We start from the raw sequence: 15191 nt of genomic DNA on the forward strand, positions 1-15191 counted from the left end.
TTCTCGGCTCCCCTCCGCCCCGGCCTGTTCTCCGCGCGGTCCGCCGAAGAGGGACATCCGGCAGGGGTCGCTGCGCCGCTTCCGCCGCTCCCGTGCGCCCCGCCCGGCCCGCTCTCGCCGCGGAGGCGCTGACGGAAGGGGCGGGACGAGGCCGGGCGGGGCCTGGAGGCCCGGGTCCGCAAAGCCGTGGGGAGGGATCGAGGGAGGGAAGAGCGGTCCCGACTTGCAGGTAACTGCGCCCCTGTTGGCGAGCGGTGCCCCGGCCTGGCGCCCACTCTGTTGCTTTTTGGCGCGCACTCGTGAAGTAGTGGCGCGGCGAACGTCTCGGCCCAGCCTGCGCTCCTGCCAGGACCCCGCGTGAGTCTCCCGCGTCCTGCCCCTGCCTGGCCAACCTCGGGACGCCCGTGGACCCGGGGGCTGCGGGGAACGTGTGCACCCCGCGCGCCGAGGCGCTCCACCCGGGCCCGGCCGCTACTGGGGGCTGCAAGCGACCCGGAGCTCGAGGACTCAGGTGTCCAGTGTCCTTTGACCTTGAGGACCGGGAAGGTGCGCAACCCGCGGGGGGGGGGGGAATACGGGGGAACCCTACCCCGTTTCAGTGGTCAGCCTGAGTCCAGGAGAAGGGAAGATTTTCAGTTGCAATAGACCGCAACGCAGTTAGAACAGGTTCTTAATCGAGTAGAACAGGCTCAGAACGTGGAGCGATGCCCAGTGTCCCGCAGGTCAAGGGTAACGTTGCCTCTTATCCCAGACGTTGATTTCTTACAGCCTTCGACTAGTTCACGTATCTTACGTGTCTCCTGAAGCTCTCACCACAAATCTCTGGGATTCCTGCCGTTTTCATCCCCGCAACTCAGGTCCACACGATTAGCAGAACAAACAAACCCAGGAAACAAAAAATCTCTTAAAATGTACTTCTGTGGGGTCACTTACCTGCTTAAGGCCTTTCTATGGTTCACATGCTCTCTGGGTCAATTCAAAACTTCGATCGGCAAGGTCTCTGGAAATCTAGACTTTTGCACTTATTTTATTCGAGCCCCAACTTTGTGGGATCTTTTCTGGATTCATTCTGATGCTCTAGTTCTCCTGATCTGCTTTCATTCCGCGGTGGCAAATTAAGCACACTCACCATGTGCCAGGCACTGTTCTGGGCACTTGGGATTCAGCAGAGACAAACAAATTCAGGTGAAGATTTCTACCCTAGTAGAGTTTATATTCTATTAGGGGAAACAGTCAAAAAAAAAAAAAAAGGAAAAAAGAGAAAGAAACACTCTGTAAATTATGTATGATATGATAGATGATAAGTGCTATAGAGGGAAAAAGTAGAGCGAAGTAATGGATGATTGGGAGGGCAAAATGCTTATTAAATAGAATTGGATGGAGTAGACAACACTGAGGTGACATTTGAGTTAAAGAGTTGAAGAGAGGCTCCTGGGTGGCTCAGTCGTTTAAGCATTCGACTTCAGCTCAGGTCATGATCTCATAGTCTGTGGGTTCGAGCCCAGCATCAGGCTCTGTGCCAGAGCTTGGAGCCTGCTTCACATTCTTGTCTCCCTCGCTCTCTGCCCCTCCCCCACTCATGCTGTGTCTCTCTCGGTCTCTCAAAAATGAAAGAAACATTAAAAAAACGTTTAAGAAAATAAGTTATCTATGCAGTTATGTGGGTTCAGAGTTCTGGTTGCCACTGGGACAAAGACTTAAACCAGAAATGTCCCTGTTGTATGTGAGGAGCATCAGGAAGGTCAATGTGGCTAGAGCTGAGAGAGCAAAAGGAAAGAGGTCAGAGAGGGAACGGAGGGACCTTCCTCTTCTTTATGCTTTTGTAGGAGGGATAAAGTGTAAATTATTTTTGGAAGAATCACTGCTCTGGAAAATAGCCTCTACTTGAGCCTTTGGAGTATCCCTGGTGACGAACCAGTGGAAGCGGTGAGAGGTGCTGGGATACCAGACCGTGTTTTGAAGATACAGCCAACGTAATAACCTCTTGACATGTTGGATTTGGGTATGAGGGAGAATCCAGAATTACTGGAAGCTTTTGTTCTCAGCACCTACAAGGTGGAGCTATCATTCACTGACGTGGGGAAGGCCACAGGTGAAACAGATTTGGGGTTGGGGATGTGTCAGAAGTTTGTTTTGGGACCAGTATAGCTTGAGATACCTGTTACACGCCCAGGGTAACAGGGATGTCAAATAGGCATTTGGATATTGTGACAGGGTCCCCAAGACCACCACTAGGTTCATTGATTCACTAGGAAGATTCAACAGGACTTGGCTCTGAGTCAGGTCTATGGTTTATCACAGCAGAAAGGTACAAAGCACAGTCAGCAAAGGGAGAAGATGCATGGGACAGAATCTGGAGGGAACCCGGTGCAGTCTTTCACAAGTCCTCTCCCAGTGGACTCCTAGGACACGCTTAAATCCCAGCAACAAAGCGTGCCAGCATATGTGAAATATTGTCTATCAGGGAAGCTCCTTAGAGACTCTGTCCGGGGTGTTTGTTGGCTCTTGTTATATAGGCACTCTCTGCCCAGCATGTACCAAAATTCAAGACTCCCGGAAGGAGAGCAGGTGTTCAGCATAAGAAATTGTACAAGCAACTTAGACTCAGTGAGCTACTCCTGTTAGTTCTGAGAATGGTGAGAATTCTGAAATCCCAAGTTTCCATGGAACTTGGGTTCTCAGACTCTACCCTGTGGCCCTGGGTGTCCACTGCTACAAATGGTTATCGTCTCCAGCAAAAATTAGCTTACTATGTTTTCTCAATTTTATGTTCAAAATCTTTTAAATTTTTTTTTTAACTTTTTAAAAAATATTTTTTGAGAGAGAGAGAGCATGAGGAGGGCAGGGGCACAGAGAGAGAGGGAGACACAGCATCTGAAGCAGGCTCCAGGCTCTGAGCTGTCAGCACAGAGCCCAACATGGGGCTTGAACTCACAGACCACAAGATCATGACCTGAGCCGAAGCTGGACACTTAACTGACTGAGCCATTCAGGTGCCCCTAAAGTTTTTTAAATGTTTATTTTTTGAGACAGAGCAGGGAAGGGGCAGAGAGGGAGAGAAGACAGAATCTGAAGCAGGCTCACGGCTCTGGGTTGTCAGAACAGAGCCTGACGTGGCGCTCAAACTCGCAAACCGTGAGGTCATGACCTGAGCTGAAGTCGGATGCTTAACTGACTGAGCCACCCAGGCGCTCCTATAATTTTTTTTAAGTAGCCTCCACGCCCAGCAGGGAGCCCAATCCAGGGCTTAAACTCAGAATCCTGAGATCAAGAGCTGAGCTGAGATCAAGACTCAGAAGCTTAACCGACTGAGCCAGCCAGTCACCCCTTAATTTTTTATTGTAGTGATCCATGAAATACAAAGTTTAGAAACTATTGAAATATACAATTTTCTTTCTTTATGCCTGCTTCTAGAAAATTTAAAGTTTTTTCTATGCATGGTTATTATTCTCTAAGTTAGATAGAATATATATAAAATGACTTTTCTCAGTATTTCTCTTTAAGGTGTTTCAGGTAGTTTTCAGTCAGTATTTTAGAGTACTCTATGGATTTTTATAGCATATAAAAATTATTTAAGGCGCACTTGGTGACTCAGTCAGTTAAGCATCTAACTCTTGATTTCTGGTCAGGTATTAATCTCACAGTTCATGAGTTTGAGCCCTGCATAGGGCTCCGAATTGATAATGCTGAACCTGCTTGGGATTCTCTCTCTCTCTCTCTCTCTCTCTCTCTCTCTCTCTCTCACTCTCTCACTCTCTCTCTCTGCCTCTCTCTCTCTCTCTCTCTCTGTGTCCTGCTCCTGCATGTGCACAGATATGCTCTTTCAAAAAAAAATTTTTTTTTTAAAGCTTTAAAAAATTATTTCAAATTCTAGTCGTGTTGAAAAACAACCTTTAAGTTATGCCTGCTTTATTTCTCAGTTAAGACTCAGATCGGGGTCCCAAGAGCCATGAGATACAGACTTGAGCTCATGTTGTCTGCCTCATTCATGCCAACAAAAATAAGGCTCAAAATGTTAAAAACACAACTTGGAGGTAGATAGCCGTGTGCCTTTGAGTGGGCTTACAGGCAATTGCTATTGTCAGTTTTGTGATAAATGGAAAGTAGGAAGGAAAAATCCTTCAAACCATCATCAAAGAAATCTGTCTGGAAGTATAGCCTTGGCACCATGGAAAATCATTCTCAGACTCAAGGTACGAGGATATTGACCATATGGCAACCCTTCTCAAATTACTAGATAATGGTCTCTAAAACCATCTTGGTGTACTTGGGAAGGTTTGCTACCCTCATAGTGAGATGGTATCTGCTATCTTTGAGGTAGTACAGGAACCGACTGCTCTCTGGCATGTCAGCTCCTCAGTGCCTCAGGAAGCAATTACCTACTTTGTGCATCTCCAGGCCCCTTCCTTCTCTGCTAGCTAATGCGTCTGTTAAACGGTAGGAGGAAGATGTAAAAGGAGGTAAAATGCAGATCTGTCCAATTTGCTCATTCCTAGCTCTGATTTGCTAGGGTTGGAGGTTGAAATAAAGCTTAGAGATTCACTCTGGGTTTTGTGAAGTCATGAGCTGGTGTCCTTCCTTAGCAAAGTGAGTATTGTGGAGATGTAATGTATGGCAATAGTTTTTCTCTCCATGTGATCTTTTTTTTTTTTAATATTAACTCTGGGTACAAATTTTAATGCTTTATTTTTATTTTAGAGAGAGAGAGACAGAGTGTGAACAGGGAAGTGGCAGAGAGGGAGACACAGAACTCGAAATAGGCTCCAGGCTCTGCACTGTCAGCACAGAGCCCGACGTGGGACTTGAACTTAGGAACTTCTGAGCCAAAGTCGGAAGCTTAACCGACTGAGCCACCCAGCTGCCATGAGATCTTTTGTTTTTTTTTTTTAATCATTGAGAACTACTGTTAATATTTTTCAGTAGCGATAAGTATCTAAGCAAATTTGGGGGATGGAGAAGAGAACCAGTGTTTTCACACATAGTATCTAGTTCCACCTTCATGTCCACCCTGTGAGGCAAGCACAGCTAGAAGAGTCACCAGGGTACAGTGCGTGGCCCCCAGTACGTGCAGACCACTACAGTCTTCTGTAGGGGAGCCTAAGTGCGGTGCTGGATAGGAAGTGTTTGTGGTATGTATGGTTTGTGTTGAGAATGCCAGGACGCCGCACTTGTGAAATAAAAGTGAATTATCATCTGTTTCAGGTTCTGTGCACCATGGCTATGACTAGTGTCAGACTGCCTGCCGGCGTTTTGAGAAAGCCAGATGCCTGGGTCAGACTCTGGGGAGTGCTGCAGGGGACACCTTCGTACAAACTCTGTGCGTCCTGGAATCGATACTTCTATTTTTCTAGTACCAAGTTAAACACATCAAATTGTAAAACATTTTTCCATAACATTTTCTCACTGAGACTCCCTGGGCTTTTAATATCCCCAGAATATGTTTTCCCATTTTCCATAAGACTCAAAAGTAATATAAGCTCTAAAAAATCCACTAAAAAGACACTGCAGAAAGCCACAGCTGAAGAGGACTCCGATGAGGAGAGCCAGGGCGAGATGAGTGAGCAGGAGGAGCCGGACGACGACCCCGGAGTGGCCAGAGACTATAAAGACCTGGAAAAAGTAGTGCAGTCTTTCCGGTACGATGTTATCCTAAAGACGGGCCTAGATGTTGGAAGAAAGTAAGTATGATGTACATTTTATTACAAAATCCTGTCTTTTTGTTATTTTAATGCACTGTCTCCAGCTCCGCAGCCCGTATCATGGTGAGGAGTACGCACAGATAGGAAAGGACCTTCCAGGGAACCTGTTCAGTTACTTCGTTCTACACATGAGAAAGCGGATTCCCAGAGGAGTCAAGTGACTGCCTGCCTGCACATCCCATGTGCCACCTCTCCCTGATTCTAAGACACAGGGGACTCTAAGGTGAACCACCAATTGAATACCAGCTTCTTGAGGAGGGAAGGCATGACCACGTTAGATGGGTATAGTAAGAAGCAGCCGTACGCGGGTTTCACAAATGCCATAGTGTGAGAAGGTCCTTTTAGAAGCCACAGAAGCAGTAGAACGTGGTGGTTAAGAATGCAGGCTGTGCAGCTAGACTACTGGGGTTTCAATCCTGGTTTGCTGTGTGACCTTGGGCAAGTTACTTAAATTCTCTGAGGGTCAGCTTTCTCATCTGTAATATGTAAAATAACACCTACTTTATGAGTTGGTTGCTAGGATTAAATGAGTATGTCTCTCCTCCATCTGAAGCACTTTAACAGTGCCTGACACGCGGTAGGTACTCAATGTATGTTAGCTGCTATGAAGAAAATACTATGTGTGTTCATGTATGGTGCACAGAAATATTAAGTGTAACTTTCACAGTTTCTCTAGTATTCTTGTTCTCTCTGCTAAACTAATTATATAAGAATAGTGACCCTCACTGTTCATTCACTCCTTTAGCAGTCACTGTGTGCAAACTGCATGCAAGGTAAGAGTCACGGTATGGATAATATATTCAGAAGGGTCTCCATGTGTAATTTATACCTTTATGACCTAATTTAATGGCATAGTTTAATTTTTTAATCCATGAAGTTTAAGGACTCATAAAGGTGACTGATCCCATAGGGACCCTTTTTGGGATTAACTGAATATTGTCTAAAATCTGGCAAACTTGTAAGAGAGCACCTCTCTCTTCCCCAGAGGAGTAGCTGATGCTGTTATCATTAAGCCAAAGCCCAGATATTACTCCCCTGGAGTCAGAGCAGCAAGAGAAATTGGCACTGATTTTTGTCAGCACCCTCTCCTGGTCTGGTTGCCCTGGTGATTAAGAGAGACCAGGAGACTGGCGGCTGCTGGATTGGAATTTCCCCAACCTCAGTGCAGACTAGCAGAGGATTTTTTAGTAGCCTCAACATTTCGTGTGGTGCCTGGTTTGTCTGGCAGAGCCCAGAGCCCTTTGGTGGTTGTGAATCACGGGAGCGTGTGCTTTGCAGGAGTCGGGGAAGTAGTGCCCAGCCCTCACAGCCCCATCAGAGCACTGGTTACCTGCTGGTGGTGTGAGCAGCTTGCTGCTGCAGGCCCTCGTCTGTTCAGGAGAAGCCCCTGATCTCGCTGTCTTACGTACACATGGGAGCTGTTGACTTCCGCTTTCCCAGCACCCAGAATGGAGGCCTTTGTGAAGAGGCTGGTGACTATCAGAGTAAAACATTAATGGCAGATGTTTTTCTACAACCTCTGTAATTGTTTTGAATATATTTCTATCTCAAAGCATTTGGGTTTTGTTGTTTTTTGTGTTTTTTTAAAAGCAAGGTGGAAGATGCGTTCTACAAAGGTGAACTCAGGCTGAATGGGGAAAAATTATGGAAGAAAAGCAGAACGGTGAGATATGACAGCCAGATATTTTTGTCTGTTGCTCTGCCAGTACTCAGTGCCACCTCAGTGTCCCCTCAGGCTCCTTACTCGGGGTGTCAGTGTCTCCTTGTGTGTGTCTCTGTTACCCTCTCTGCGATTCCCTGAGGGCCTGACAGGCTAGTGTGGATCCCCAGCCAACTTCGGTCACACAGACCACTTACTCTTTTGCAGTCCTAATGACTTCAAGATGAAGCTTTCCCTTCATCTGTAAAATTTTAAGACATGCCACTATCAGAACTGGCAACAATCCCTTAGTTACACTTCCAAGTCCCATGAAATCATAAGAGTGAGTCTGAAAAGAATAGTTGGTCCACAGAGAGGTGACTTTGGACTCCCGGACTTCTGCAGATGCAGCCTTTTGTTCATTACCCACCAGCACTTGCTGGATGCCCTGCTCTGTGCACAGCAGTGACCAGAACTGAGCCAGCCCCGCGTCAGTACTGTTGTTCGGAGCCCAGAGTGCTGACTGTGCACCCTCCATACTGTTGTTAAGTGAAAGTCAGTCATAAGAACACGTATTTCCAGTATCCAGTATTGTTGCAATGAACTGTGTATATTTACTGTTAAAATTATGTACTTTTGTAAAAAGTTGCATTTTACACGTACCTAGAATTAAAATACTAATATTACTAGTATAAGGTTATATTTTCTTCATTTTTATTTTCTGACTTTTTTACAAGTATATGTCACTTTCATAATTGGGAAAATGATACAATAAAGTTAACAGAACAATGAAAAAGTATATGACAGAGACCCTTAAAAAGTTTGTAGACACCAGCATGTGAGGCATTGGCAGATATAATCTAACACTTCGTGTCTAGGGAACAAATGCCCCAGGGAAGTTGGACACACTTTTGTGGGTTATGATTAGCTTTGCTTCATGGGGCGGGGGGGACCTGAGCTAAATCCTATTGCCCTGCGACACAGGGAGGGTGTGAGCTCTTGGCCACGGACCTGGGTGAGCACCGAGGCTTGTTTCAGAGACCTCGTTCTCTGGGGTTGTACCGGTCTTAGGGCTAAATGGACAGTGCTGGTCTCAGCTACCACATTGCGAGGCCCACGGTCTCTGATGGCACCTGGCCCAGCAGATTGGGCGTGTCCGTCGTTGCTCTGTGAGGCACAGAAGTCAGGCACTCCAGGCGTGCGTCTGGAATCCAGGCTCTTCTTGCCCACACTTGCTTCCCCCTGGTTGCAGCCCTGCCCCCTCTCCTCAGCCACAGTGTTCCTAAGACCAGACTTGCTCTGGGTGCTCCGAGCCTCTGTACCAGGGCCTCATTTACACATGCCACAGTCTGTTTTTCTCCCCCTGTTTTGAGGTAGTATTCACTACAGTCTAATTGCCACTGCTTCATTCTGCCTTGGGTGTTCTGTTTTCTCGGCTGCCTTCCAGATTTCTCCTGAGGGTCAGCAGAGGAAGGGGCCAGTGTTAACACTCAACACTCGGGCTGCCTCGTTACTAGGAGGCCTGTAGCCATAGTAACTGCAGCTAAGGGGAGATTTGAAATGTAGATATTTGGAACAGCCCGTAATCCCATCCACTTTTGCTTTATGTCTGCTGTGCTGTCTCCCACACGAGAAAGGACTGGCCCTTGCAGAGAATAAAGGACACCTCCCTCACTGTGACCTGCTGCACAGGGCTGTGCCTGCCTGCTGGCCTTGAAGGGTCAGGCAGTTTCCTGATGCTGCAGCTGTAAAGCTGGCTGCCTATAGCAGAGCAAAGCTTTTCTGTTAGCTGGAAACCAGGTGGGGCCCGAGCGCTGGAGCTGCTGGGTCCCTGTTGACTTAAACAAAGGGTGTTTAGAGCCTGAGTATGGGGGCTGAAGCCTTCCTGAACTCATTCTCTCCCTGAGAAATATTCCTTCCCTTTTCTCTGCCTTGGAAGTAAGCTACCAAAGGGATCTGCTCAGCCACACAGGAGCCTGCTCTTTTAAGGGACAGACATTAAGCACAGTATATCTGTGGAGGGATACACAACGAGGGTTGCCTTTTTCTCTGTGTATCCTTTTATACTTTGTATATTTTGTATCATATGCATATGTTATTAAAAAGTGAATTTTAATGAAATAAAGTTATGCTGAAAAATGTAAAGCCTTGTATTCCTGGACATTGATTTTAAATGTCCATCCAGTTGGGCCAAAGGGTCATTTATTTTTTTTTTTTCAATTTTTTTTTATTTTGAGAGAGCACATGCGAGCAGGGGCGGGGCAGACAGAGAGGGAGAGACAGAATTCAGAGAAGGCTCCACACTGCCAGCACAGAGCCTGTTGCGAGGCTTGATCCCACAAACTTCAAGATCCTGACCTGAGTGGAAATCAAGGGTCAGATGCCCAACCGACTGAGCCACCCAAGCGCCCGAGTGGTTGGTTATTTATTTGTTTAAAGTTTTTTTTATTTAGTTTGAGATAGAGCACAAGCAGAGAAGAGGCACAGAGAAAGAGAACCCCAAGCAGCCTCCATTGCTATCAGCGCAGAGCCCAATGCGGGGCTTGAACCCACGAACCATGAGATCATGACTTGACCCAAGATCAAGAGTCAGACGCTTAACTGGCAGAGTCACCCAGGCACCCCAGTGGTCATTTATTTTTAGTTCTTAAACATATAAGAACTGCAGGAGAACAGACCCCGTAGCTGATGCCTATGTCAGCCCAACCTTCAAGTCCAGGGGAGAGGCGGTCATCACACCCACTTGTGGTGTGAGCCTTTCTGCTTCTCAGCCCAGAGGGGAGTATTAATGGTTTATCATCAGCTGCTGTGCGAGTTCACATCCAGGCTGTCTGGGCTGAGTGGTATGGCATTGTGGCTGACAGGTGTGTGTGCCCATGTTTTGGACTGAATACTGGGCCCTAGAATGGGTGGGAGAACAACACGAGCTTGCCCTGGTGAGGTACACGTGTGACAGCCTGATGTTACGACTGCTGCCTCAGTGTTAACTGGAAAATAAGTAGAAGTGGCACCACACTTCTTAAACACAAGACCTCCAGCAGGCTTTTAAATGGCCGGGTGTTCTCCAGCTCACCCGGCTCTAAATAAATGGCCACGTGCACCCACTTAGAGTCCATGGTCCCCCCTGTGGGGCCGCTCCCCGGCTTCTGTTCTGGTAGGAGCAGCATCTGGCACCTGGGTCACTTTAGCTCCTTCCTGAGTCACTGGGCAGATCCCCCAGTATCCTGGGCTGCCAGGAGTGGCAACACGGTTAGGACTGGCCTAGGACATGGCCCTGTGCTACTCAACCCAAGGCGCCCCTCTGGGCAAGAATGGGTTTGACCTCGGCCTTTTTAACCCACTGAGTCCGTGTGCAACCGTACCCTCCTTTCTGTGGCATACCATCTTGGTGAATTGAATCCTGTCTACTTGATGATGTGGCGTTGCTGGGACTAATTAGTGTTAGAATGGCCGTTTCCCTACCCTTTGTCTAAGGGAAAACAGCTGACTGTTACACAGCAACTAATTTTCAACAAACTGCCCTGTCCCCAACTATGTGGTTCATCTGGGTTGAAATCAATGAAAAGTTACACTGGAAATGTTTGTCTCAGTGCCGGTAGTAATTACTATGCACATATTCTCTAAGATTGCACCCCACCGTCTTTGTTTCTTGTCATTGCTACCAAAACAAATGCCTCCAGGGGTTTCCTTGAGTCTAGTAGAGGTATTTGAGCCACACCGCACAGGGGCTGCCCATAAGCAGCCAGCTAAGTCTGAAGGAAGGACATGGACAGTATCGGGCACGTGTGTCTGGGGCATCTCTGAGTGAGGCCCTTTCACCTGTAGGCACTAGGGATGACGGACAGCTCCAGAGGAACTGCTCCCTTTCCTCACCTGCCCTCTGGGGAATGGTCACCTGGTGAAACTCAAACCAAGGATGTTTGTGGGGGTCCCTGGTTGGGGGAGCTTTTGACTCTTGATCCCAGGGTAATGAGTTCAAGCCACACATTGGGTGTAGAGATTACTAAAAATAAATAAATAAAAGGACATTTGCAGTGGCCCGTGTTTCCCAAAATGCAGTAAAGGCTGAGTTTTCTTTTAATTTTCAGGTGAAAGTGGGAGATACATTGGATCTTCTCATTGGAGAGGATAAAGAAGCAGAAACAGAGACAGTGATGAGGGTTCTCCTGAAAAAAGTGTTGGCAGAGAAAACTGAAAGCGAGAAGTACAGAGTGGTGTTACGCCGGTGGAAAAAGTTAAAGTTGCCTAAAAAGAGTATGTCTAAATAAATGAATTGCTTTTTCTCAATAATGCTGCTTTCGAGTGATGGGGAAAGGGAAAGCTTACATAGAGGATATTTTTATTTAAGTTCTCTCGCCTTTAGTGGAAACTGCTGAGCTGTTTTGTGGACATCGGGATCCAAGGCTTGGAGATGCCTCCCGTGGCCTGGATTCCTCTCCAGAGCTTGATTTGTGCTCCTTTGACCTCGTTTTAGCCTCATGAGCATGAATGAGATGTGTGCTGAATGAACTAAGCCCAAAGAGGGTTTTAATGACTAGCCTGCTGTTCCCATATTAAATACTTCAGGAGTTCATGTAAAATAAATGGGCCTTGTTTGCGCTTTCATTTTAATTTTATCCCTTTTGGCCAACTTCCTGAGTGTAGGCTTAAGGCAAAGATCAAGTAATGGCAAGGTCACCCTTCATATCCTCGAGGGAGAGCACCGGGAGACCCCTTTCTCCACCACCCCTTCTGAATTACCAACATGTAAGCTTTCATTCCCTTCAGAGGTTTGTCTTCAGAAGTATGGATAAGTTGTTCTAACTCATTCTAAAGGGGCTAGATAGGGCTCATCTGAAATTAATTGTTCAGGGCAGGGGCAGCCAGAGGCCTTTTGTTTGGCACTCAAGAATGATTTTAATGTTTTTTTAAAGCATCGTTAAAAAGAAAAAGAAGGAATCTGTGACAGAGACCTTAAGTAGCCCACAAAGCTTAACATATTTGCTGTCTGATCTTTGAGAGAAGAAAATGTGACGACCCCTACTCACTGCCCCAGTTTAGAGTAATAAGTTTAATTTTCAGGTGAAAGTAGATTTTAGTAGTAGTTTTCAGGTGAAACACCGATTTTTATCAATGAAGAGAACTAAGAATCAGAGCAATTATTCTAATTCTCAAGAACGTATCATATAAGGGACAAAGCTTTAAAAATATATAGTATTAGAAAAGACACAGGGACACCCTGGTGGCTCAGTCATTTGAGTGTCCTACTTGATTTCAGCTCAGGTCATGATCCTGGGGTTGTGAGTGGAGCCTGCTTAAGATTTTCTCCCTCTGCCCCTCTAAAATAAACATTTTAAAATGTTTAAAAAAATACAAGGGACTCTTTTATAATACACATGATCTAAGGAAAGGGCATCTACAGACATGAACTGGTTCACAGTCTTCCAGGAATAGTTTCCTAGAGCCAGAAGGCCAGCTCACGTAGAGACTATTAGACTGTGTCATGTGAGAAAGACTGGCTGTGGCTGGGTCCTTTTATTTATTTCCCCTCCAGGAATTCTTAAGAATTCTGGTTAAGTGACAGTGAAGAGAAACTTCTGTGGCCCCAAGCAGTGGGATTTTTGGGTCTATGAGTCTGGAAGTCTTTACCACCTTGGATTTCAGAAGACTCAGAGAAATCGATTTTTATTTTAAAGCTTAAGTTCCCAGGAAGAAATACTATCTACTGTTCAGTGTAACTGGGAATTTTTCTATTTTGCCACTGGTTAATTGGAGTTCACTGACTTCTTAGTAAAAACATGTTTGATTTCAACATGAGTTAGTTATGAATTATAATTTAGGAGATTAATGTCTATAGTTTTCCCCATTTCCTTTACCTTTCTCTGTCCCTGTCTCCCTCTCTTCTCCAGACGTCTCGTTGGAAAGTTCTAGAAAGTCTAATTAGTATGGTGCGGGGCAGCACAATCTTGTGATGTGCCAGGTGTCCTGGTTTTTAGGCTCAGTCTTAACCATCAGCGAGTTGGGTTCCCTTGGTCACAGTTTGACCTTAATCTCTCTGAGCTTCAGCTTCATTCGTCAAATAAGGATCAGGATACTAACTGACTTACCTTGTTGTGCGTCTGAATGAAGGAGAAAGTCAAAATGTGTTGTACAAGGAAGGAAGAGTTGCTGCCAGCTCCAGAATGGGAAGAGCCACGGGCAGGGCTTTTGGAAGCCCTGTTAGTAGTTCCCATCTCCCCCAGCTGCTTGCAGTGTTTGCTTTGCTCCAAACCGCTCTGTTTTAAAGAATCAAACTAAGGGAAAAAAAGAAAAGAAAACACCTGGTGGGAGAATGTCGGTTTGTTGACAACACGTGGCAAACACTGCTCTCGCAGCGGTCTACAGGACGAGGGCCTTCGAAAAGATTCATGAAATAGCAGAAACAAAAGCAGTTTATAAACATTTGTACAACTCTTGGGGCGCCTGGGTGGCTCAGTCGGTTAAGCATCTGACTTCGGCTCAGGTCATGATCTCAAGGTTCTTGGGTTCGAGCCCCGCCTTGGGCTCTGTGCTGACAGCTCAGAGCCTGGAGCCTGCTTCAGATTCTGTATCTCCCTCTCTCTCTGACCGTCTCTTGCTCACACTGTCTCTCTCTCTCTCTCTCTCAGAGATAAATCAAAACATTTAAAAAATTTAAAAAAAAAAATTTGTAGAACTCTTGCAAGTTAACTCATTACTTGACCCAAATGACAGTTGCTTTATACTGCTACCCTGGTGAGGCCTCCTCAGTGAAAATTAAAGAAAATTTGAAAAGACTGATGAAAGGATTAAAGACCTATGTTTCTAACGCAGTGGTTCTGGACTGGGCTATTTCACCCCCCGGGGACATTTGGCAATGTCTAGAGACGTTGGGGAGGCGGTGATATGGGCATCGAGTGGATAGAGACCAGTGATGCCTCTAACCCCCCTACAGTGTCCAGGACGCCCCTGCAACAGAGTTATCTGACCCCACATGTCCGTAGAGATGAGCTCAAGACACCCTGCTCTAAATGGGATGACGAGGAATTTTTTAAGTTATGACTATTTTGGTGGAGGCTGATCTAGCCCTTATAGCAGTAATGATGGTTAATTGTTTCAAAGAAATAGCTCTCCTTTAGGAAATATGATGCTAATTGCATTTCTCTGCCAGATAGCATTTACTGTCTTTCCTGGAAAATTGGCTTTATTTATTGTCTTTCCTGGATGGCTAGACAAGCGTTTCATTATCTTTTTAGCATTTTGGAGAGAAAAGTGGACATTTGGGGGGAAAGTGCTTCCTTCAGTCACAGTTTATTTGGTCAGGGATAATTGGGGAGATGGAAACCTAACTAGCATTTTCTATGAAGCTAAAAAGAAAGCAGATTTCAGCTGGGGTGGTGGTGTGTGTTCCCTGAACCGCCTAAAGGATGCAGTGTGCAACTAACACTACTAAAGTTCTGCCTTGTCTTGCTCCTGTATAGTTGGGCTTTCAAAAAGTTACTGTCAGATTCTCAGTCTGCTTACTGACACTCTCAAGGGAGGAGTGAAGGAAATTGTACGCTGCATGGAGCAGACGCAGTGAGCGGGGTGCACCTCCAAACTGCTCTGAGCACGTCACCCAGCATGCCGGCAAGCAGCCGCGGCAGGATACTCGCCTTGGAAATCAGCAGTCACCCCGAAACACTATTTGTTTCCCTTGGAGAGTCATTTGGTAAACACTTACCAGCACCCTGTGGGGTGGGAAGGGGCTACACACCCTTAGGTTTTCCCCTGGGAAAATGCCCCAACACCCGTGCCCCCACCGCCCCGCCCCCGCAATTCTCTCCTATTTCTTTTCCCCGTGCTCCTCTGATGTGTTTAATGTGTATCTCTTTCTT

The 15191-nt window shown here is 46.3% G+C and overlaps 1 protein-coding gene across 3 annotated transcripts; it reads left to right on the forward strand.

Annotated features, from left to right (window-relative positions):
• Positions 1 to 158: 158 nt before the first annotated feature.
• On the forward strand, positions 159 to 11628 carry MTRES1 (mitochondrial transcription rescue factor 1). 3 transcript variants are annotated; one of them, XM_077779959.1, is made up of 4 exons: positions 159 to 546; positions 5203 to 5678; positions 7290 to 7362; positions 11427 to 11628. In XM_077779959.1, the coding sequence occupies exons 2-4, from the start codon at positions 5215 to 5217 to the stop codon at positions 11604 to 11606; spliced, it is 717 nt and encodes a 238-aa protein (XP_077636085.1). In that variant the 5' UTR covers positions 159 to 546; positions 5203 to 5214; the 3' UTR covers positions 11607 to 11628. The 3 variants fall into 3 exon arrangements, with proteins under 3 accessions (XP_077636085.1, XP_077636086.1, XP_077636088.1); XM_077779960.1 differs by having other exon boundaries at positions 159 to 357; XM_077779962.1 differs by lacking the exon at positions 159 to 546 and having other exon boundaries at positions 5229 to 5317; positions 5500 to 5678.
• Positions 11629 to 15191: the final 3563 nt, after the last annotated feature.

The sequence above is a fragment of the Crocuta crocuta genome, unplaced genomic scaffold (genome assembly GCF_008692635.1).
Source record: "Crocuta crocuta isolate KB4526 unplaced genomic scaffold, BGI_CrCroc_1.0 scaffold147, whole genome shotgun sequence".
NCBI classification, from domain to species: Eukaryota; Metazoa; Chordata; class Mammalia; order Carnivora; family Hyaenidae; genus Crocuta; species Crocuta crocuta.